This window comes from Ceratotherium simum, chromosome 26 (assembly GCF_057802395.1).
Source record: "Ceratotherium simum simum isolate JZ-2026a chromosome 26, ASM5780239v1, whole genome shotgun sequence".
Taxonomy (NCBI): Eukaryota; Metazoa; Chordata; class Mammalia; order Perissodactyla; family Rhinocerotidae; genus Ceratotherium; species Ceratotherium simum.
This window is the reverse complement of record NC_141925.1, coordinates 1,447,698-1,471,461: the sequence shown is the minus strand read 5'-3', so window position 1 is coordinate 1,471,461 and position 23,764 is coordinate 1,447,698. Positions and strand designations below refer to the sequence as shown.

At 56.8% G+C, this 23,764-nt stretch overlaps 2 protein-coding genes across 14 annotated transcripts in view; one reads left to right on the top strand and one right to left on the bottom strand.

Moving 5' to 3' along the window:
- The window catches only part of IFT140 (intraflagellar transport 140), a 91,051-nt gene extending 82,970 nt beyond the window's left edge, over window positions 1–8,081 (top strand). For 8 of the 9 annotated variants that reach the window (XM_087449355.1, XM_087449354.1, XM_087449353.1 and 5 more), the window contains 5 exons: window positions 349–555; window positions 823–1,035; window positions 1,117–1,283; window positions 2,715–2,856; window positions 7,537–8,081. In XM_087449355.1, the coding sequence (XP_087305481.1) occupies window positions 349–555; window positions 823–1,035; window positions 1,117–1,283; window positions 2,715–2,856; window positions 7,537–7,743 (936 nt within the window). In that variant the 3' untranslated portion in view covers window positions 7,744–8,081. Of the gene's footprint in view, window positions 1–348; window positions 556–822; window positions 1,036–1,116; window positions 1,284–2,714; window positions 2,857–7,536 lie in introns of those variants that run through there. The other variant, XM_087449360.1, reaches the window with a different exon arrangement.
- On the bottom strand, window positions 2,731–23,608 carry TELO2 (telomere maintenance 2). Of its 5 annotated transcripts, XM_087449362.1 has the most exons (23): window positions 23,289–23,608; window positions 22,242–22,577; window positions 21,212–21,489; window positions 18,852–18,920; window positions 18,427–18,574; window positions 16,598–16,700; window positions 16,423–16,491; window positions 16,051–16,192; window positions 15,839–15,975; window positions 15,214–15,293; window positions 14,883–14,984; window positions 14,457–14,545; window positions 14,154–14,245; window positions 13,757–13,873; window positions 13,564–13,635; window positions 12,144–12,308; window positions 11,900–11,953; window positions 11,537–11,628; window positions 10,779–10,878; window positions 10,540–10,604; window positions 10,148–10,263; window positions 8,928–9,069; window positions 2,731–2,832 (listed from the first exon to the last, which is right to left on the bottom strand). In XM_087449362.1, exons 2-22 carry the CDS (start codon window positions 22,574–22,576, stop codon window positions 8,966–8,968), a joined length of 2,529 nt encoding a protein of 842 aa, XP_087305488.1. In that variant the 5' UTR covers window position 22,577; window positions 23,289–23,608; the 3' UTR covers window positions 2,731–2,832; window positions 8,928–8,965. The 5 variants fall into 5 exon arrangements, with proteins under 5 accessions (XP_087305488.1, XP_087305487.1, XP_087305490.1 ...); XM_087449361.1 differs by lacking the exon at window positions 2,731–2,832 and having other exon boundaries at window positions 6,918–9,069; window positions 23,289–23,607; XM_087449364.1 differs by lacking the exon at window positions 2,731–2,832 and having other exon boundaries at window positions 6,918–9,069; window positions 22,242–22,385; window positions 23,289–23,607.
- Between the last annotated feature and the right edge of the window lie 156 nt (window positions 23,609–23,764).

Sequence of the window (23,764 nt, the reverse complement as noted above, 5' to 3'; positions counted from 1 at the left end):
CCAAGACATATTTTTAAGTGAAGAGTATAAAATTTTTTTTAGATTTTTAAGAAATTAATTAAATTAATTAAACCCCTTAATTTAAAAATTTGAAAATTATACAATAAAATTAATTTCTGGTTACCTTTTCCTCTCACCACAAATATAATATTCTTTTAAAAGCTCCACATTTCCGTCACTGCATTCTAGAGTGTTCGTAACATGAGGGAAAGTAACATGCCACCAGTGAGCTGTGAGTCTGGCCTCCTTCAAAGGAGGTGGTGGGTGGAAGGGGGGCATTTCGGCCCTTGGCGCCCCCTAGCAGCCCACCATAACTGCCCCGTCTCGGTTTCTGGGGCTCCCACCCAGTATCACGAAGCCCTACAGCTCTGCCTGGAGCAGAATATGACCATCACCGAGGAGATGGCTGAAAAGATGACCGTGTCCAAGGACTCCAAGGACCTGTCTGAAGAGTCGCGGCGGGAGCTGCTGGAGCAGATAGCAAACTGCTGCATGCGCCAGGGCAACTACCACCTGGCGACAAAGAAGTACACGCAGGCTGGGAACAAGCTGAAGGTGAGTGGCCGGGCCCCTTTCACTGTCGGTTAACGGCATGCCCACTGCACAGTTTCCATTTGCCCCGAAGTTAACCCGACTGGTGAGCTTTCCCCGCCAAGGCTTTGAAGGGTGCCTGCGAGGACCGCGAAGCGAAGCCCTGAGCTCATGCTTGTCATGAATCCCAGCCTGCGGCGTTGGGTGGGAGAGCTCGCGCTGCTTTCTCGGGAGGGTGACACGACGTTCACCTCGAGCTCCTAGCCCAGCCCAGGCTCTCTCCCTGTCTAGGCCATGAGAGCGCTGCTGAAGTCTGGGGACACGGAGAAAATCGTGTTCTTCGCGGGCGTCTCGAGGCAAAAGGAAATCTACATCATGGCTGCCAACTACCTGCAGTCCCTGGACTGGCGGAGGGAGCCGGAGATCATGAAGAACATCATCGGCTTCTACACCAAGGGGCGGGCCCTGGACCTGCTGGCCGGCTTCTATGATGCCTGTGCCCAGGTACAGACTCTCCTCTTGTTCCAGGGGCCCCTGGGGAGGGCCATGCGGCCCCGAGGGTCCTGACGGGTCTCATCTACACAGGTGGAGATCGATGAATACCAGAACTACGACAAAGCCCATGGGGCACTGACGGAAGCCTACAAGTGCCTGTCCAAGGCCAAGGCCAAGAGCCCCCTGGACCAGGAGACCAAGCTGGCCCAGCTGCAGAGCAAGATGACGCTGGTGAAGCGGTTCATCCAGGCCCGCAGGTGCGTTGGCCACCAGGGTGCGGGGATGCAGCTGGTAGTGCGCTGCGCCTCAGGTCCCATGGAGCCCCCCAGGGAGCCCCTCACGCTCCCACTTCTGCCTCATGACTCCAGCTCCCCTGAATGCCAGGGACTAGACCCAGGTTTCATTTCCAAAGAACACTCTTCAAAGGAACTCCTTGGACGACTGGATAGGCACGCGAGGGGCATTACTGTCGCTTCTCTCATGTCTGAGCTCCTCTTGGGGAATTCTCGCAGAGCCTGAGGCACACTCTTGGGAAGATTATTCCAGAAACAACCAACAACCACTGAGAGAGAAATCTGGTGGTGTGGGGGACTGGGGCAGATTTCGGACGGGAGAGGCCGTGTCAGAGAGGAGCCTGGGACCTGTTGAGGTGTGTGCAGGGGTCAAGCAGGGTGGTTCCGAGCAAGGGGGCCATTGTACCCCTGGCGGTGGCAGGGACCATGGTGACAGCGCATGCTCCTCTCGACGGGTGGCTCCGAGGAGGCTCGGGGCAGCATGTCGGCTCTGTGTTTAGGAGAGGCCACACATCTAAGTTGATACATGCCAGCAGTTTATTTATTGGCAACTCATCCAGCTTTTCCCTGAGCCCGCTATGTGCGCAGCAGAGCTCAGCTTCTGCCTAAACCAGTAAAAGCAGCTTCCTTATCTGAGACCATGCTTTAGAAAGATGAGTTTCAATAATATTTTGACTCTGTTGTACAAAGTGGGGCTCTTGGAAGGGCACGCCCACTCAGATGTGTAAGTTCTGGAGCATCTGCTGCGCCTGGGCCACAGGCGGGAGGACGAGGAGAATGGGCAGCAAGGACCGTGCAGCCACAGGCCAGGGCGCTGTGGACGGAGCGGAGGGGACTCGTGAGGGCCAGCGGGTGGGCCTGCCTGGAGTGGGAGCCTGGGCCCCTCGCAGCTCCAGCCACCACCCCTGGACCGAGTCCCACTCCGGGCAGGCTCACGAGGCCCTTCTGGTCCTGCCCCTGCTCACACAGCACTTGCTTTTCTACAACATGTGTCCCTGCGCTGGCCTTTGCTCATGCCGACCCCCTGCCTGACCGCCTGGGTCACGCCAAAGCGCCCTTCTCCCGCCCCCCCCTTGTCCCCTCTGCACCACATTGTCTGCCTCTAGACTGTCTCCTGGGCAGGCCTGGCAATGACCAACCTTTGCTCTCCATAGTCTAGAGAGTGCCGGCACGGCAAGTGAGCAGTAAGTTTCTGTTGAATGAGTGAGTGAATTTATGAATTAACTCATTCATGAGCTGATTTAATTCACAGGAATTACCTTCACAAAAGTTTCATCCTGTTGGTTCCCATGAGCTCCTCCTTCAGCCGGGAGCCTGCTCTGACCTCTGACACAGCGCCCCTGGCTTCACAGCCGTTTCCTGGCTTCAGGCTCAGGCTGTCTTTGGTCTCTGCAGAACATACAGCGAGGACCCCAAGGAGTCGGTCAAGCAGTGCGAGCTGCTCCTGGAAGAGCCAGACCTGGACAGCACCATCCGCCTCGGGGACGTCCACGGCTTCCTGGTGGAGCACTACCTGCAGATGGAGGAGTTCCAAATGGTGAGGCTGCAGCGCAGGCTGCACAGCGGGCTTGCAGGGATTCGGGACAGTCCATGGCTCAGCTTCCCGAGGGCACCCTGCCTGCAGCAGCTCTGGGGGCTCACTGTGGACGAGGTGCCCCTTCTGTTTTTGGTTTTGATTTTTAGCCTTTTTTATTTTGAAATAATTTCAAACTGAGAAGTTACAAGAGTAATAGAACCCAAGTGTTCCCTTTACCAGATTCACCAGTTTTTAACATTTTGCCACATTTATTTACTTATTCTATATGTATGTTTTAAATTTGTATTTTATACATAAACTGGGTACTTTTCTGAGCCTTTTGAGAGGTACAGACGTCTTGCTCCTCACCCCTTAGTTCCTGACACTTGGGCAGATGCCTGGGAGTGGAATTGCTGAGGCACATGCTAAGTGTGTGTGTAACTTGTTAAGAAACTACCAAACTTTTCTTTATTCTCTTTTTTCCCTCTGATGTGATCATTATCACTGCTGGTGGCCTAAATGGCTCTTCCCTTTGCCTTCCATGTCCCTCTCTATTGTGCTTCTCCTCTCCCCCACTGTCCTGAGCATGTGAAGGGTCTTTATAAAAAGGTCTTGTAAAGTCCTTGTGTTTCTACTGGTTGATTCTTCTCCTTATGGCTCATATTTTCCTGCTTCTTTGTGTACCTGGTCATTTTTTTATTGGATTCTAGACATTGTAAATATTTTAGATTGTTGAATGATGGAGTCTTTGTGTTTGTGTGTGTCTCTCTGTGTCTGTTTTCTTTTAGATATTGGTGGGCTTTGTTCTGGGATGAGGCTAAGTTCCTTGGAAACAATTTGATCCTCTTGCAGCTGTATTTTATCTTTGTTAGATGCGTCCAGAAAAGCCTTGCATCTAGAGCTAATTTCACCCCATTACCAAGGCAGTGCCCCCTGAGGACTCGCTCAGTGCCTAGTGCATTGGCAGGTCTTCCCATCCTGGCTAGTGGAGCGTGAACTGCTCCTGTCGCGGGTGGTTGATCTCGGGGCTTGTTCCACCTGCTCCTTTCTGATGGTCTTTCCCTGGCCTCAAGTGCTTTCCTCACACGCATGCATGTTGGTCGTTACTCAGATGACGACTCAGATAGGACCCTCTGCAGGTCTCCGGAGTAAGAGCGCTCTCTCTCTCTCCCTCCCCACCTTCCCTTCAGTTTTCTCTTTTCGGGTCTCAGCCATTGGATGATGATATCTTTAGACGTTTTCATTGTAGTTATCCTGAGCTTCTTTCTTTCATTTTTTTCTATCTTTTTTCTATTATTTGAATTGGATAACTTACATTGATCTGTCTTCAAATACACTGACTTTCTTTGGCTATCTTCAATCTGCTGTTAACCTCTCCAGCAAAGTTTTCATTTTAGATTTTGTATTTTTCAGTTCTAGAGTTTAAACATAGTTCTTTTTGTTTTTACTTCTTTGCTAAAATTTCCTATTTGTTCATTCATTAAAAACGTATTTTCCTTTATACACTGGAGCATAGTTAAAATTGCTCCTGTAAAGTCTTCGCTGCTAATGCCAACATCTTGATCATGTCAAGTGTGTCTCCATTATTTGTCTTTTCTCTTGAGTATAGGTCAAGTTTCCCTGTTTCTTCTTATGTCTAGCAATTTTTTTATATCCGGGACATTGTGGATAACCCATTACAGAGACTCTGGGTTCTGTAATGTTTCTCCAAAGAGTATTACTGTTTCTTTCTTTTTTTCCCCTCTTTCTCTCCTCCTCCTTTCTCCCCCTCCCTCCCTCTCTCCCTCCCTCCTCAGGACTGTAGCTTTGGTGGGGCTTCTTGAGGTCTGCCCCTGTCCCCACCACATGCAGAGTGCAGGGTCAACCAGAGATCAGGGCAGAGTTCATGCTCAGAATGTGGGCTCCCTTCTGTGACTCCTCTTCTCCAGTATTTCCTCACGTTCCAGCTGCTGTGGCTTACCCCAGCTCTCATTCTGGCTCTTTAAGCCAGCGAGAGGAGAGGGTTCTGTGTCCCTGTCAGCTTCCCACAGTGGCCCTGACTGGGGCCTGCCCTGCGCAGAAGTGACAAGCAGGACACTCACCCCTGCTCCTCCCTTCTTCCACATGTTGGCTCTGCCTAGCTCTACCTGCCCACAGTTGTCCTCTGGTGCCTTTTATGTTTTGCCCACTTTATCATTGTCTGTGAGAGGGTTGGTATAATATGAGTTACTCTGCCGTTACCAGAAGTCTCTCTCCTCATCTTTTCAATCATAATTGAAACCAACATAAGAATTCCACCTGGCTGCATTTTTCCTGTGTTCCAAAGAGTGCCATATAGACTTTGCTCTGCCTACAGCGTCTCCTTCCACCCCCAGCTGAGTTAACCTAGTAGATAGTTCCTGGTGAAACTACAGTGACCCCAAGCAATCTCTCATCTCCCTTTCCCAAGTGCTCACGGACCAAGTATTGTCAAATTAATTTCAAAACTGTTGCTAGTGAACTATGCCAGCCTCATCAGGCTGAAGTTTCCAGAATCCACAGGAAGGTTATCCATGTCGCTCCCCCAGTCTGAAAGGTCAGACCATGAAGCTCAGGTTCCTGATCTGCTCACTCCCTTCCTCTTTGTCCCCCGCCCATTTCCATTCACTGACCCATCTTGTTGTTGGGAGAAAACAGCTCTTAATCTAATCTCGATAAGGTTCCTTCTTTTTTGGAGAATAAAAATACAACTGGACTATAAGGATGCTCAGACTACTATATTCTCAAAATTAACAGAAAAATCACATTTCAAGTATTTCACCAAATTCTTTGTTGTCTTGACCCTTGTTTGAAGCCTATGGGATTTAGTAACCCTAAATTTTAAAAAGCTCTATCACGGGCCTGCCCGGTGGCATAGCGCTTAAGTGCGTGTGCTCCGCTGCAGCAGCCCAGGTGCGCACCGACACACTACCTGTCAAGCCATGCTGTGGCGGTGTCCCATATAAAGTAGAGGAAGATGGGCACAGATGTTAGCTCAGCGCTGATCTTCCTCACCAAAAAAAAAAAAAGGCTCTATCAATAAACTGAAAGTATAGGTGTGCACGAGCTTCCTCTTGGTGGGCAAAGAAAACCCCGTTGCTGCTCTGGCTTCTCTCCTTCGCTTCACTTTCAAACTCCTCCCTGTCGTTCCTCCCGCCTCAGTTCTCAGACATCCAGTAACGTTTCTGTCTTCATTGCCCTGCATCTGTTTTGGTGAGCACACCTTCCTTCTAGAAACTGCCTCCCTGCCCTTTGTGGAACCTGCCCTGCACACTGAGGAGTTACACCACTGGGCCCTGGTTGTGTTCACTTATGCGTGGGTCCCTTCTGACCACAGGGTTCTTCTCCCACAGTCTCCTGCCTCCTTAGTGTAGGCACTCCCTGGATTCTGCTTGCTGCCAGACCTCACCCCCTTCCAAAGCTCTGGCCACCTTCAGCTTGGCCTGGGCCTCTCAGCACAGTGCCTGGTCACAGCAGGCAACTGATAAATCCCTAAGTAGGTCCTTCATGTGAGGATGTCTCTTCTCCCCTCGTTTGAGAACTCCTGGGGGGCTTGTACTCTGCCAATCCCCCATCCCTCCAAAAACCATATTCTATCTTCATATTTTTATCTTTGTAATCTTTATCTTTCATATCTTAGTTATATCTGCCCAAAATAAAATTGCTCTTAAAGTTTAATCATCTTTAAGAAATACTAAGATCTGATTATTATTCCTCATAAAGAAAATTAAAAAGCTCCTAGAAATTTTGGTGACATTCTCAATTGATATAAAGTGTACCTTGGAGGTAAGCCTTAGAAGCCACATGAGGCCCTGTTCCTCCCCACTCATGCTTGTGTGTGGCCCTTCCTGTGGGCGCGCAGCTGTAGCAAGTGTGAGCAGGTGAAGGCAGGCATAGCAGGTGTGGGCAGGTATAGGTAGGTTGAGGGTAGGTGTAAGCAGATGTGGGCAGGTGAGGGTAGATGTGGCAGACGTAAGCACACCTGTCCTGCCTCAGATCCTTGATGCCCTAAGCTACTCTGCGTGGCACCCCCATGCTCTCCCACACATTCCCACTGACAGGACTGGAGGAAGTTCCACAGGAAAAACACTGAAAATTCCATAGTTTACTGGCCAAGGACCAAGGACCATACATACAAGAGACTCAAATTAATCATAGGCCCAATTAACTGGGATAAATTTGATGCGTGGTGAAAGGAAACAAGACAAACTACTTATATATATATTACTGCCTGCCCTCCAACCCGACAAGCATTCACCCCAGAGTGAATTAAAAAGAGACATGAATCCGTCCTTCCCTCAGGGTCTCCCTGTGTGCATCCAGGGTGGGCAGATCCTACCGGGGGGTGTGGTCCCAAAGCACCCATGGGCCTGCATACACGAGCTGCTCACAGGACTTTCCGGGGCAGCTGGCACTGCCTGTTCATCTGGTAGTGCTGATCACGGCTTACAGCTTCGACCATCAGAGCCTGAACCATCTGTCCTCCAATACCACCACCCCTTGGAGAGGCTGGGAAGCTGCAGACGATTGTACTCGGCTCCCTCTAACAAAGGCATCCTTGCCCTGCTCGCTGGAGAAGTAGGGAACAGTTTTCCTCTGACCCAAGGGCTGGGTGTTCAGGAAACTCATTGCCGCAGATGAAGGGGATGGGCCCTTTGGTTCTCACTGTGGACTAACCAGAAACGGCTGTTCTGTCTGACCCAGGCCTACAAGCATCTGGAGGAGATGCGGAGGAGAATGCCCTCTGCCAGCATGTCGTACTATGTGAGCCAGCAGACCGTGGACGCTGTGCACCAGGGCCTGGGCATCCCTCTGACGCGCGTGGTGCCTGAGCGGATCCGCCACAACAGCGTGGAGGATCACAAGGAGATCGACGAGGAGGTGATGGAGGAGGTGGAGAATGACCCCTGATGGCCACAGCCTGCTGCTGTGAAAGCTGTTCTGGAATTTTCCAGTCACTTGTAGTAGCAAGAGGCTCTCTTGTTGAAAGAACTTTTGTGTTTGAGTACTAGGCAGAGCTATGGAAAGACGCAGCCAACCACTGCGGCCCCAGGGGCACTGGCTGCTTGCTTAAAAGGGGACAGTGTGTATGTATTTTTGAGCCATCCTTTCTGCATTCCTGGCTCCTGTGGATTTTTGGTTCAGCTCCTTTACTGAGGGAGTTGGTCCATTTTTCCCATGACATTTCCCAAGTATAGCCTGTAAAGCCTAAGAAATTTCCAGAACTTCATAAACTGAGAATGTTAGTATATTATTGTACCTCGTCTCAGCACCCGGGTGGGTTGTGACAGTGCATCCAACAGTTTCCGGCAGGACACCCCACTCCTGAGCACAGGACCGGCTGTCCGCTGGAGTGAGGAGACACTGGGTGGCCAGGTTCCCTCTGCGTGGCAGCCTCCCGGCAGCTCTCATGGCTCTGCCCTTTAGGCCCTGCCCTTTCTGTCACCAGCTCCCACTGTGAGGGGATGGTGACCTCAGGCTCTCCCATTCCTAGCCCCACCCATCAGCCCCAAAACTCTCCTCATAGCTTCTCAGAGGCCCGTGTCCCCTTCCCATCCCCATTTTTAAGGTCTCCCCTTCAGACGGCTGGTCTGGGCTCCAAGGTCCCTGCCTGAGCAGTGAGAACACAAGCAAAGCTTGGACTTGAGCACCTGCAGATCCTTCTTATTCTTCCTTTTTTGTTGTTTTTCAAAGTCACCTGCCTTTAAGTGAGAAGAGGGTTGGGGACATAACACTAGGAAGCCCACGGGGCCCCAGCAGCCACCACTCTGTGCATCTAGCTCTGCACATCAGTGCCCTCTTCCCTCCAGCAACCACCGCTCTGCGGGTTCTGCCCTGCCTGTGGCCCTCCTCAGGGACCCGACCCGACCTTCAGGGTGCTCTGTCCGTGGGGGGCACTGTCCAGAGGGCCTCGTGGGGACTGTAGCTATGCACTCAGACTTTCCAGGATATAAGTAGTGGCAGGAGTGGGGGCAGTGGCCTTCCTGCTTGCACGCTCGTACCAGATGGCCCACCCACGAACTGGCCGGGCCACAAAACCACAAGACTTTTGGGATCCCTCCTCGGGCCCTGCACTCAGCCTGCCCAGCCTTCACCTCTCCCAGTGGGACTGGCGCTGAGAAGGTGCCGGGGACTAAGAAGAAAGTGGGAGGAGTCTGTCTTTGAGTCTCTCCAGAAGCAGCAGCGCCTTCACCGCCAGCATCCTACAGTCCTCATCTGGGTCCTTCTCAGCCACGTCTGCCGAAGATGAAAATAAAAACAGAACACACGCGGTATCACACTGCTGAGCAGGCCAACCCTTTTCAGTTTCCTCTCATTTATGTCTTCGTGAAGGCACCGGAACGCTCACGCTGCGGTCCCTGCTGATAGAAGCAGCTCAGACGCCAGCAAAGGGCTCCTGACTGCATCCCTGTGCAGGAGCCACACTCCCCTCCACCTGGGGCTGGGAACCCCGCCAGGTGATGGCGACCGGGAGGCGGCAGGACAGAACAGACACACGGCCCCCAGCAGTCACTACAAGGGCGCCACTCTCACCCCTGGGAAGATGCCTGCTTCCCGAGACGTTGGAACCCGTCCCGGGACGCTGGATGCCACACCTGCAGCATGAGACCCTGAGGAAGACCTGGCCCTGCCAGAGCCGCCCTGACACACATAACTCGAGACGTGGTCAGAGAAACCCATGCCGAGGGGGACCAACATGACCAAAGACGAATCTTTGGAAAGGATACAAGAGGCACACAGCACCATTGGGACGAGCTGGACTGGAGGAGCCTGGGGAGGCAGGAGAGCTCAGGGTCATGGAGGAGCCTCGCCTGGACCCGGGATCCGGCAGAAAGGAAAGAAGAAGGTTACCATGGGAACCGCTGGGCCTTTGGCCACAGATCAGGGGGTACAGTCCCAGCTGTGAGCCCAAGAGTGGAAGGGGTGTGCTGGCTCTGGGGGCCAGCTCAAGTACCTACTGGTGGGAGGCCACACTGGCCACAACACTTTTTAAAAAGAACAGAGGTGGGCAAAATGCTAATAACTGGTGAATCTGGTGAGGATGCATGGTGCTGTGTGCCTCTTGTATCCTTTCCAAAGATTTGGAATTTTCCAGAATGAATCCAGATGCCATCTCCCATGACAGGGCACCTTCTCTCAGGGCCTCCTGTAGGAGTCCCCATCCCCACACTGGGGACACTCAGTGCACAGACGAAGAGGGACACGACACGTGCTGGGCCATGGACTGGGACTCGCTCAGCGCCGGGGCCTCTGCACAGACCCTCCAGGCTGCACCAGCCTCCCGCCTGCCTTGCACCCACAGCCCAGCTCTCACCTGCCAGCCAGGACCGGGCTTCCAGGAGCTCGTCTGGCAGGTCCGCCAGCAGTCTCTCGGCCGGAACGCTGAGGAGGACGGAAGAGACAGCAGAGAGCAAGCCCCGGCGCACATAGCTGCCAAGCAAGGCGGGAGGGCCTCAGCTTGGTGCTCGCCCCCCCCAGGCCAGGGAGACCCCGCTTCTCCCCTGAGTACAGCAGACGCCTGGCAACAAAAGCCCCTTGGCCCCACTCGGCCCCCTTCCTTCCTGCTTAGGAAGTGCAGCGAGCTGCCTCCTGGCCACCCCTGGGGGCCGCCAGCAGCCTCCCACTGACCACTTTCCGGCAGGATTCAGAGCCACCCCCCTGCTGCCTCCATGTGGGACCACTGCCCTCGGCCCCACAGCCACTCACGCATCGCCATGGAAGCGAAGGGCCCACACGAACTCCAGCAGGGCCTTGCCCATGGGCACAGCCACCTGAAACAGCAGAGGCCAGTGGGCAGGGGTCTTGGCACCCAGCAGTCCCGGCCTCAGACCCCGTCCTTGGATCCAAACACTTCTGTTCCCAGGGCCAAGGTGAGGCTTGGGGAGAGGACCACAGCGCACACTGCACGTGAGGTAGGGGCCATCAGCTGCTGTCTCCCTGCTCACCGTGGTATTCACAGCCAGGTACATCAGGGCCCCTAAGGTGTGGGCCAGTCTCCCCAGAACCAACTGGTCATCTCCCAAAAGGTCGAAGGTCACCAGAGGCCTACAACACAGAATCCAGTGAATGGTGCAGGCCAGGCACTTGGGGCCGGCTCCCTTACCTCCTGGGCCACCGAGGGACACCCTAGACCCCGGACGCTCCTCCTCCCTGCCTGTCCCCATGTGGCGCCCAGAGCTATAAGGAGAAGGTGTTGGACACATGCCCCAGTTGCTCTGCAGGGCTGCCTGGCACAATCCTGGGCCTGGGTCAGGAAGGAGGGGCCAGTGGCCCTCACAGAAGCAGGACCGCCACCTGCAGGGCGACACGCAGCAAAGGCGCAGCCCCAGCCCTGCTCCACAGGGAAGGGCTTCAGGCCCCAGCCCTCCCCAGCATCACCACAGCCCCACACTGTGCGGTGGTGCCGAGGGGACGTCCATAGCCCTCTCAGGCTGAGAAGGGACGAGGAGGCAAGTGAGGGTCGGGCAGAGCGCATATAGCATTGAGACAGCACAGCAAAGCTCTGGCCCCACCATGAACTCAACATTTGTGATGGGGACCGTGACACCTAGTGCCCTCACGTCATTTAAGCTACAAACAACCACAGCCTAGGTCGTGACCCCACTGTTGCCCCAAGCCCCACTTCAGACCCCACCCTGGGAAGCCTCCTGTCTGTCAGGGTGCCCAGGGCCCCTGTTCCCCAAATCACAGGCCTCCCACTCACCTGTCAAAATGTTGAATGAGAGGGAAGAAGAAGGAGCCAGCCACCGAGTTGAATTCGTTGGGGCCCGTGGCCGGTCCCTGCCTTGCAAAGCCCTGCCGAACATGTGGTGGTCACGGGGCGCCACACCAGGTGTAGGGCAGGCCCTCCCCTCGGTGGGACCTCACACTGCAGACACTTGGGCTACATGCTTCTCGTGGAGGGGCCGTCCTGTGCACCGTGGGAGGAGGAGCAGTCTCCCAGGCCCCCACCCCGGATGCCAGCAACACCCACCCAGGTGACAACCAAGAATGTCTCCCGATGTGGCCACATGTCCCGGGGGCAAGATCAGCCCCCGCCTAGATGGACCCCAATGACGCAGCACACCTCAGTTCGATTGCTGCTGACGTAGAATCCTTGGGGCTTTTTCCATGCCCACATCTGCATTCACATTTTAGAACTACTTCAGTTTGACAGTCACATCGTTCAGTTTGTACCAAAAACTCTCCCTTCACCAACACTGGCGTGGACACTGCTCCCTCAGCGCAGACAGCATCTAGAGGTAGCCGACAGCTGGGCCAGCCCACTCAAAGTCCCCACCCATGAAGACCTGACCTGGGTCCTGGCTGACCTTCGAGAACCGCCGGGTCTTGCTTCTGATCCGCTCCTCCACAACTGCCCGCCAGGCAGGAGCCGCAGCGCTGCCAGGCTGGGAGGTGGGACCTGGGGAGCCATGTTGGGGAGCCCTCCCGAGGCGCCCAGGCCGAGACAGCTCTTGGGCAGCCAGAGTCAGGACCTAGAGGTGAGGAAGAGCCAAGGCAGCTGCCGTCACTCTGCGGAAGGACCCTCTAAGTGCCCCCTACCCCTGTCGGAGCGGGCAGTCCTCACAGTCTGTGCAGGGGAGGTTCTGGGAAGCCCATAGAAAGTCAATTCCAAGTATCTCAGGATCACTTGACTTGGGAGAGGCATGAGGGAAAGGTGGGCATGCTCCCTAGTGACAAGCCAGTGCCTTTGCTCCCCTTGGCCGGGGCTACTTCCTTTCCCAAAGCTCATCCAATCCTGCCCCCACGCCCCACCGCCTCATAGGAAACGGGAACGAAGTTCTGCTGCAGGCTACTCATGGATGGGCCCTGAAAACACACAAGGGAAAGAAGTCAGACCCAAAAGGCCACACGTATGACTTCATTGAGAGGAAGCACCAGGACAGGCAAATCCTCAGAGACAGAGGGCAGACAGGGGCTGGGGGAGGGGAGGGTGATGCAAGATGTTCTGAAAGTAGATGGACATGATGGTCACATGACATTATGAATACACCAAATGCCACCGAACTGTAAATGTTAAAACGGTGAAATATTTTTAGTGTTGTCTTAGTCTTCCTGTTTTGGTGTTATAAAACACACATAACATTTACCATCTTAACCACTATTAAGTGTACAGTTCACTGGCATTAAGTACATTCACGTTGTTGTGCAACCATCACCACCATTTAGCCCCATAACTTTTTCATCTCGCAAAACCGAAACTCTGTCCCCGCTAAACAACAACTCCTCATCCCCTGGCCTCCACCCTTCTACTCTCTGTCTCTGTGAATTTGACTCTTTTAGGGACCTCACAAAGTGGAATCGTACGGTATTTGTCCTTTTGTGTCTGGGTTATTTCACTGAGCATAATGTCCTCCAGGTTCATCCATGCTGTAGCAGGTGTCTGAATTTTCTTCCCTTTTAAGGCCGGATAATATTCCATTGTATGAATATACCACATTTTGCTTATCTTCAAATGGCAAATTTTTATGGTGTGTAAATTATATCTCAATAAAACTGTTATTTAAAACACAGAATGCAGCCACTGAAGCCCCTATTGGATCCTGTGCGCTGCCAGGAAAACATTAGACACCAGTACCAGCCTCTTAGGTCCAGTGACAAGGGACTCGGAAGACCTCTGGTCCTGTCCACATAGATTTCAGCAAACACCTGGCTTTGTGCCAGGCCGGGCCCCTCGCATTAGGGCAGCTTGGGCCTGACCAGTGGGACAGAGGGCCCGGGCGCACTTACATCCAGAATGTCCATGCGCTGCCGAAGGCTGTAGTTGACGGCGTAGAACTGTGAGGTCAGATACTCCGCTACCTAAGCCAGGCAAACGAGAGGCCACTGTGGGCCATGACCGTGGAGATAGGGCCCCAACACGGACACTACTAGGGGGTGAAGGGGACACGACCTTGGGCACCATACAGCCGCTGGGACTCACCCGGGCCGGGTCTGTGACCGTGACGGACACCAGGGCTCTCTGGCGTAGCCCCTCGAATCCTGCCACGCTCGTCTTATCCTCCAGGTGCAGCAGCACCTTGGCCAGCTCCACACTCACCTGCACATGGGTCAGGGTGCCTTCAGCCCCAGGGCCTGCCCCGGGCCCCCCACAGCCCTCGCCTTCCTTACCACTGAAGAGACACATCTCAGAGAGCCTGGGCCTCCACGTCCTCCACCTCCCCATCCCAGCGGAGGCCCCGGCCGCAGGCCTCCTATGGGGACACAGAACCACCAAGGCACACACTCAAGCCAGATCGGGTTCCCTAACAGCACACGTCCCTCCCAAAATGTCACCCACCTCCCATGACACTGACAACCTGGTCCCCCCACCCACTCACCTCCCGAGTGGCAGCTGGGCTCCTGAAAACCAGTCCTTCAAGGGCCCGCAGGGCCGCCTCCCAGCGCTCCCAGTCCTCAGATATGGTCAGAGCTGCACAAAACCCAGACGGACCTCTATCAGTCCTCAGCCTCGACCTTGAGAAAGGTGCAGCTGGTGGCCAGGGTCTGGGCACTGGGCAGAAGGTGAACCTCCAGGACATGGACAGTCCCCACAGCCCAGCTGTCCCAAGGCAGGGCTGTCCTCAGGGCTGGGGCCTCACCACTGGGTGCTCCGCCGGGCAACACCGAGGAGAGAGACCCACCTTCAATGCAGTCCCGGATGTACACCGGCGCCTTGCTGCTCTTCATCTCTCGGTCCCCCGACATGTCATAAGGGACAAATTCGTCATCGCTGTGGAAGAAGCACAGACACAGCCCGCCAGTGAGGCCCGCCAGTCGCCCAAGAGCAGACAACAGGCATGGAGGCGCCCTCCACCACCAGGCCACGCTCCTGCATCACCAAAATTCACCCCCAAAGTCCCTGAAGCTTCAGGAAGGGCTGAGGGGCTAAGGCTGCAGTGGAGCTGAGAGCCTTACCCGCTTATCTTCATAGTGGGAGAAATGCCAGAGAGCGCTCAGCGCAGCGCTGCAAGGCTGGTCCCATAACCTCGAGATGCTCGCACTCGGGGCTCTGACCCAGCCAGGGCTGCTCCTGCATCTCCGCGCTTCTGCCTCAGATACCCGCCTACCTGTCCAGCTCGGAATCAGAGCCCTCCGGCCGTGGCTGTGGGGCGCCACCGTCCTCAGTCTCTTTGTCAGGGGTCTCTGCAGTGACTGGAGTGACAGATGAGCTTTTGGGAAACAAAGAAGGACCCTTCAGGGATACCTCACACGAGTTTCTGCTCCCAGAACCCAAGGAAACGCTCTTTCCACCCCTACCCTAGTCTTCTTAGCTTCTGACTCAGCAACACGAGTCCAGAATGATGAGAGCTAACACGTGCACAGGAACTGCCCACAGCCCCGCCCAGCCAACCACACCCAGAGCTCAGGGTGGGGACCTCGGGGCACAGAGACCCTCACCCTGCCTCCAGAGGGCTGTCAGCCGCAGGCCGGGAGGTGGCCAAGGCCAGCATCTCGCGGCTCAGTTCGTCCTCTTCATACTGCAATGCAGAGGAGCCGGAGTCGGCTGGGCTGGGAGCAGCCGGAGCAGCAGAGCCTTACCCCCCCAAGGCCCTCCCACCACAGCCCGCAGCCAGTACCCCAGCCGGGCCTCTGACAGCCAACAGCCTTTCAGAGCCACTTTCCAAGTCTCCGCCTTGGCAGAAGGCGGCACTGGGTGTGCTGAAGGCTAGAGAGGCCACCCCTCCTGAAGGAGGTGAGAATCCCCGGGGACGTCCCAGAGGGCTCAGCAGACGGAGGGGAGGGGATGCCCATCCACCGTCCACCAGGGCCTGGGGCTGCCAGAGAGCCCTGTCTAGAGAAAAGACTTGCGAACACCCCAGGGAACCCCCCGGCACACATGCTCAGGCAGGAGCTGACAGGCTATACCCACTGCCCTGAGCCTCGACCCTCAGCAGGGCCGCCAGGGCCAATGTGATGGCAACATGCACATGTTCTGTGGTCCTGGACCCTGGAAGGTGAGGTGACACCAGGGCTGGAGTGACAGCAGCTTGGGGAGACCATGGAGGGCACAGTCCTCACTCACCTGGAACCTCAGGGGAGGCCCCTCGGGGTGGATCCGGGCACTGGCCACCTCAGCCACGATCATGCCCAGGCGGCGCACAGGGGGCAAGCTGCTGTCTAGGCGGCACTTCACTCCTGCCATCAGGCTGGCCAGCAACTCTGGAAGCACCGACACACACTGAGCGCTAGGAGGCGCCCGGGGACAGGGACGGGGTGCCCACACCGCCTGCTCACCGTCCCGGCTGTCCCGGAGCTCCGCCTCCCCCAGGTGCGCCAGGCAGATGAGGACGGCCTCGCTGATGTAGCGCTGCTGCGGTAGGGGCGTGTGGCGGACAGCGCTGCCGCTGCCCCACGTCTCCAGGAGCTCCTTCAGCACCTGGCAGGCGGCACAGCCCAGCCTGGTCAGACAGCCCACCCACCTCCCCGCCATGGCCTGGGACCACACGGGTCTGGGTGCCACGGTCCTTGCCAGCACCTGTCACCCACTGCCAGGCTCAGGGAGGCACTGGCTAGTGCCCCCTGCCCAGGCAGGAACACTCTCTCCTCCTTTCCCACCAGAAAGTGGTCCCAGGACTCTGCAGGCACTGAGGACCGGACAGGGCTCACCTGTACAAGGAGCGGGCGCCGCTGGCTGTCCATGGCCAGGTACCCCAGCAGGCTCTGCAGTGTGGGCGTCTGCGACAAAAGCCGGGCAGCTGAGCACTGCTCCTGCTCCACTCACTCCAGTCATTTCTCCTGGGACCCGGGCGGCCCACAGCCCACACCCGCACCAGCCTCTCACCGTGCATCTGTACTGTAAGAACAGAAGCTTCCGAGTCAGCACAAACTGGGCCTTCTTACTCTTCATCACCAGGTTTCCCAACAGTCGCGCGAGGACTTCAGGCCTGCAAGGTACAGTTGGCGTGGGGAGTATGAGCCCCGGATCCCAACAGATCCAGGCTGGACCCTGGGCTCTGCGCTAACCACCAGCGAGCCCAGGCGCGTACTTCAGCTCTGAGTTGGTCTTGATTCTCCCTCCTTCTGGTAAATGTGGAAACCAGGGAGAGCCCAGTGCCTCAATGCAAGAGAACACCCCTTCCCTGCTCTGACTGAGTCCAGGGTTAAATGCTTCATCCGGAGCAGGGCGGCCAGCCTTTTCTGTGAAGGGCCAGAGAGTGAACATTCTAGGTTTATGGGCCATCAGGCTCTGTAGAGCCACTGTAGCCAGAAGCAGCCACCAACAGAGATGTACATGAATGAGCATGGCTGTGTACGGATAAAACTTTACTTATAAAAACACAGGGTGGGCCGTGTTTAGCTCAAAGGCTGTAGTTTGCAGACTCCTGATCTAGACTAAGACTAGATTCCTTCAGTAAGTGAGAGCTCGACAAACCCTCCAACCAGCATGGAAAGAGGGGAGGCTACATTTCTCACCTCCTTCATCATGCTAAAATGCTACGTGGTCAGAGACGTAAAGGTTAAAAGACAGAAAAAAGAGTAAGAAAACTGAAAAAGCAGAGAAGGAAAACCCACACAAACCGACCTACAACCTTAGAGCAGGGAGCAGGATACCGGGGAGACAGAGGAGCCTGAAACCCTAAGCAGTGACCCTGGGGAGACCTGAAGCGTGTGGAGTGACAGGCAAGGGCCTCCACTCCTGCAGAGATTTCACAGGTAAACAAGGGCCGGGAACCCAGTATAAAAGTGAGTGAAGGGGCCAGCCCGTTGGCGTAGTGGTTAAGTTCAGGTGCTCCACTTCAGCAACCTGGGGTTCATGGGTTCGGATCCCGGGCAACCTACACACCACTCATCAAGCCATGCTGTGGCAGCGTCCCATGTACAAAATGGAGGAGGACTGGCACAGATGTTAGCTCAGGGACAATCTTCCTCAAGCAAAAAAAAAAAAAAAAGCGAGTGATAGACATGATCAGATAGTTCACAGAGAGAAGCACAGACGCCTTAACACACCCCCGCACCCAGAGTCCAGGAAATGCAGAGGCCCACAAGGAGAAAGCATTTTTGGCCGAGAAACAGGCACCCATCACACATGCCGGGGAGACCGTCTAAAGGCACAGTCGACAACAGTCCAAATGACCCAGCAACCCTGTTTCCAAGAATGCATCCTACAGATCCGTGTGCACACGCACACACAGATGTGTGCAAAGGAGATTCACCAAAACCCTGTGGAGGGCGAAAGGGCCAGAGAGCCGGCCTCAGTGTCCATGCGTGGGCCTGAGGCACAAAAGCTGTGCTGACGTGGACGGTGGCTACTGTGAAAGCATAGGAAGGGCAGGCCCCAAGCAGGTCGGACGTGGCCATGTCGTGGGCCTCAGCAGAGGGGACCACAGCATCAGTCTCGGTCCAGCCAGGTGCGGACAACACCAGCCAGGTGCGGAGGTTCCAGGACCAGGCTGGGTAGGCCCCGAAAGGATGCCTGCTGGCACAGTTAACAGCCAGCCTCAAACGGTGACTAAAAAAGGACCGGCCACCAGACAGAGGGGCCACCGCCCATGGGCCGAGAGCACTGACTACATACAGACAGAAGAACGGCAGGTGGTGTTGTCCGGATCCCCACTCCACACTCTCCTGGGAGAGAAGCTTCTGCAGCGGGATGGGTGCCTTGCTTCTTACCCCGGGACGGCCTCCACGAGCCCTGTGAGCACAGCCTCCATTGCCCGGTCAGGCACGCACTCCACCAGGCGCCAGCAGACCCGCTGCCAGAGGCAGCTGCCCTGGATGAGCGCTGTCAGCCGGGGCACCAGCACACCCAGGATCTCCTCTGAGGGGAAGCACATGGAGGCCTTGAGCCCGGGGCCATGGGGCGTCCAGTGTCTGCAGCCCACAGGCCCACCAGTTGCACAGCTAAGCCCCTGCCAAGGGGCCCAGGACAGCCAACATCAGCCCACCCAGGGCCAGGCCAGGGACCCTCGCTGATTCCGAACACGCAGCGATTCTCCCACCCTGCACAACCATGCTGCCCCTCCCGGGACGGCCAACAGGAGACAGGGAGAGGGCCAGAAGGTGCCGCGGCTTCTCCTGAGACAGGACACACTTACTCTGCCTCCCGTGGACACAGGCTTTCCCAAGGACCTGAGACACGAAGGAGATGGAGCAGTCCAAGCCACCTGGGATGGGAGGGAAAACGCGATTTTACAAGAGGGCAGCAGTCAGGCCATAAAGGAACCCCTGACTAAGCAGGGACAGACACTGTTCCCGGGCAGGCGGACCCCGAGTTGTAAAAATGCCAATGCAATCAATCTAATTCCAACCACCATGTTAATAGGATTGTTTGTAACTTGAAGAGCCAATAACAATAACCATTTAAAAAGCTTTACACATATTCACTTGCTTAATCGCCACAATGACCTTAACGAAGCGGGGATGAGTGGGGTGGCACCAGGGAGAAGGAGGCACCAAGAGGGGGCCGGGCTGAGGCAGTCAGCTACAAGGGGCAGGTAGGGGATCTGAGCTGCCTGTAGGGAGGAATCGAGGACATTGGGACAAGGAGAGGATGGGGCAGCACTAGCTCCACCAGAAGAGGCAGGATGATGGGACCGACCAGAAGACAGACGGCACCCACGCATGGACTGAAACGCAGAATCTGCGTCTGAGATCCTGCAGAGATGGAATACCACGCAGCCGTGGCCCAGAGTGAAGCAGCTGTGTTCTAGACACGCTCTAGGCACACCCAGAACACCCTGGCGGCATCTCCCAGCACAGAGCAGCAGGGCTGGGCAGCCTGGCCGGAATCCAGTTTGCACCCTGGGGCTGGATAAATGCCGGCGCGCACCCACCTCTCTGTGGCTCCCTCACCTGTGACAGTGACAGGCGCTCATGGGGACTCCATGAGGCAACACGCATGAAGGGCCTCGAGCAGCACAAGAGAGCAGAGGGTTGTGTGGACACGAGGGGGACAGTGGCCTGTCCAGAGCGGTCACCCCTCCCGCCTTGTATCCTCGCCCTCCAAGAAAAGCCCAACTCCCAGCAGAAGAGCAGGGCGGGGCTGGCAGAGGGATGCCATGCCACACCCTGGCCACTGCCTGCCAGTCTCCTGGGGCAGCCCTCTGCCGTGGGAGTCCCCAAGACCCCTCCACTCCTCCCAGCAGGAACCCTGGTGAAATCACAGCTACCACACCAGTCCCGGTCCCCCAGAGCCCCAAAGAGAAGGGCATGTGGCACAGGCTCTCGTCTCAAAGGGGCACGAGGGCGCCTTCACCAGGGTCACAGGAGCACAGCCCACCGCCGGCAGGACCCAGCGCGGCTAACAGGCCCAAGGAGACCAGGTTAGCTCTGTTTCTCTCAACAAACGTGGAACGACCGTGACCCTGAACACGGGGAGCCGCTGTGCGCAGGGCAGATAAGCACCTGCCCCGCCACGCATAGCCGAGCCGTTATGGGACGGTCGGTTCCACAGAAAGAAGGGCCAGGGGTGGGGCAAGCAGCATGGCCCAGGGCTGTGATGCTCCACAGGGCAACCAGGAAGGCGTCCCTGAGAAGTGACACTCGCCTGAACACGTGACAAGCTGAGTGAGCCAGGAGAGTAGGAACATGGCCCCCAGCTTGTCCAGAGGGTTCTGAGCTTCTAGAGAGTTCTGAGCAGAGAGCACAGGCGTGGCTTCTATGTTAATAGCATCATGCAGCTGCTCAGAGGGGCCCTTGGGAGGTCAGTGCGAGGATCCAGGCAGGATGAGGGGCTGGGCTCGGGGAGCGCAGGGGCCAGGGAGGTCAGCCTCCTCCAAGCCTGGGGCATCTCTCAGACACGAAGCAGGACCACCAAGAGGGCAGGGCCACACACGGGGGAGGCGAAGCTCCACCACCTGACGCCCAGGCACATGTGGGGCTCCCTCTGCCCCGACTTCCTGAAACTCACACGTGGGGCAGCCACGTTGCTGACGCCCCAAAAACTTTGTGATGAAGGAAAAAGTAAGCAGGAAGCCCCTTAGAGCTGGCCCACAGCGGCCACTCCAGACACCAGAGAACAAGCTTCTCCATGCTGCTCTCCACCCAAGATGACCAAGCCCATACAGGTGAGACAGACCCCAGCCCACAGCGGGAAGAGGACCTCGGCCAACGGCCAGGTAAGACACTTTCACAGTAAGGGCTCCTCAGTCTGCAGACCGTGGACCCTCCCACTTACGCCAAGTGAGGGGCCGGGCGGGGAGCAGCCCCATCCGGATGGCTTCACCACATGCCGACCGTGAACTGTAGGAATCAAGGGTCACCTCATCTCCAACAGCCACAGCCAAGAAGTGGGTGAAACTTCAGTGTGGGGGTCGCCACCGCCCCAAACAGGAGACAACGTCTGACCCTCTAGTGGCACCGCCCAGAGACTCCAAAGTCCCAGGAGGCTGGGGAGGGCGGGAGGGGACGGCAGCCCCGAGAAGACAGTTGGAAGGACACTGCAGAGGGGCCTCACCTCGGAGACAGTCCACGACAGCCTGTAGCACCCGCACAACCTCCTCGCCGAGCAGAGGGAAGTAGTTCTGGGGCAAGAACACAGCCAGGCTCTCCTGCTGCAGATGGTTGCCCAGGCGATCGGGCAGGCCCACCACCCTGGTGAGGAGCGTCTCCTGGAGCAGGGGTGAGGCTGGCTCTGTGTGCTGCCGACACTGCCCCTCCATCACGGCGGCCATCCTGCCCGCGCTCAGGAACCCGGCCAGGAGCTGCGCCATCTTCATCAGACGGAAGCTCGGGCTGAACAAAGAGCGGGTGTGACAGGCAGAGCCCCAAGCTCCCTCCATCCTCGGACCCCCAGCCAAAAGGCGTAACAACAGTCGTCATTACACAGGTAATCCCAACAACTTAATTGACACTTGCGTCCTATACACACATCAAAAGAAAGAGTATTGAAATCCCACTGCTGAAGAGCCACAATTACTAGTGGGACATGAGCGCCTGCTGGGCCCCACGCAGCTTCTCCACCTTGGAATTGCACTGGACACCACCACCCTCCTCTCCTGCCCCATGCCGATTTTCACTCAGTGCTCGCTTTTTATCACAGCAACCGCTGAAAACCCAGCTTCACAGAGACACGGTGTCCCCACACAGAGCACCCCGTAAGTGTGCTGCAGTGCCTGGGGGGCCTCACTGCAGAGCTGGGAGCCATAATGGAGAAAAGGGCCTCAGGAGGATGGCGATGCCCACTGCTGACCCGTGTCACGTACGTCTGGAGCGAAGCCACTGCCTCAGCTGCCGGGATTCAAACACTCCTGTTCTCCCCTTCACCTCCACGGCAGGACAGAGAGCAACGGCCCTCCCATTACAAAGATTAACACAAACCGCTTTTAATTCTCGGGTGCTCTGCCGCGGGCAGGTTCTATTCTCTCACCTTTCAGGATGCTCAATTCTCACAGAATTTGGAGAACTTGTTGGTTTGCTATCTTTCAGGCCACACTTATGCTTGGGATGCTACAAGCAAGCCCATAATCAGACCCAGCCCCACTCACCCGGCAGTGCCCTCGATGGACTCCATCAGCACCAGGAAGGCTTGGTCGGCTGGGCCCTCCAGGAAGAAGCTGGCCCACAGCTCCTCCAACTGGCCATTGGGCAGCAGCTCCAGCCAGTCCGGGCTCAGCTTGCCGACAAGACATCTGAGAAAGGCGGAAAAGTGGACCCTGGCAAATTCCTCCTGCTCCCTGGGGAGGGCTGGGTTCTCCGTTTCACCAAGATAGCGCTTCAGGGACCCCAGGGTGGAGAGAATGAGGCTGCCATCCTCAGAAGATGAAAGGGTGTGAATGGCTTCCCGGACAGTGAGCCGGACTGCCGAGAGCGCTGGGTCCATCCTGGAGTTCACAGGAAAGGCAGGTGAGAAATCCGAGGAGCCATCAGCAGCCACACAGACTCAGTCTCGGATAAGGAAGTATTTTTCACATGCTCTCAGAAACCCACTCTCTGGCCCCTATTAGGCTTCCTGGGGACCCCATTCCTCCCCACCTTTGCTGTCACCCAGCAATATCCTCCCCCTCCAGCATGTCACTGTCTCCACCAAGAGTCCATTTCACAGCCTGAGGATCTCCGTGGTACCCTCTACAATAGGACAACCGTCCCCCAGGTACACGTGCCAGTGTCTGGAGACATCTTTGGTTGCCACAACCGGGTGTGCTACTGGCGGCTAGGGGGTGGTGGACCAGGGATGCTGGTACACTCCCATATGCGCAGGACAGCCCCCACGACAGAGGACTATCCTAACCCAGACGTCAATAGTGAGAGGTTGGGAGACTCTGGTCTAGAGGCACCAGTCAGCACTCCCAACTCCCTGGAAACCAAATCCATCTGTAGATGGTATTTATTTCGGGGGGGGCGCCCCTGCAGCACAGTACCATTAAGTAGGGACCCGTCTGTCCCCAGGGCACTCAGCCACTGGATACGGCTGCATTAGGGCCCAAGAAGCGTCCCCAAGAGCCCGGGGCCTCCCCGCCCAGCCTGTCTACGTGGGCTCTGCACGCCGCGCGCAAGCCGTCCGCGCCCCTCCCCAGCGTGCGCCTGGAGCCCACCTCGTGGCGCGGCAGGAAGAGACCTCCGGGGACAGGCGGGGGCCTCGGGACGGGCGGAGGCGTCGGGGCCGACAGAGGTCTCAGGGGCGGGAAGGAGCCTCGGCGGCGGGCAGGGGTCTCGGGTCGGCACGCACCAGCTCGGTCCCCGGAGTCGCCGCCGCGCGCTCAGACTCCGCCGATTCGCCACGGCCGGCGATGCCAGCTCCGTGCTCTCGTCGCGGCCTAGGGCGCGGCCGCGGAGCACGAGCTCCCAGGGTCCGGGAAGGGCTGCCGCTGAATTTTTTTGAGCCTGTGAGGCCGGTCCTCATGGGTCGATCTGACGAATCTGCGGCGAGGCCGGGGTGCCGGAAGAGGCGCGGGGCGGCCGCCACATCTGCGCCTGCGCAGGGGGCGGGGGCTCTGGGGGCGTGGTTCCCGGGGGCGGGGCCTGCGCGCCTGTCTCCGACCGGGTAACTCCGCCCCGGGCCCCGCGGCCT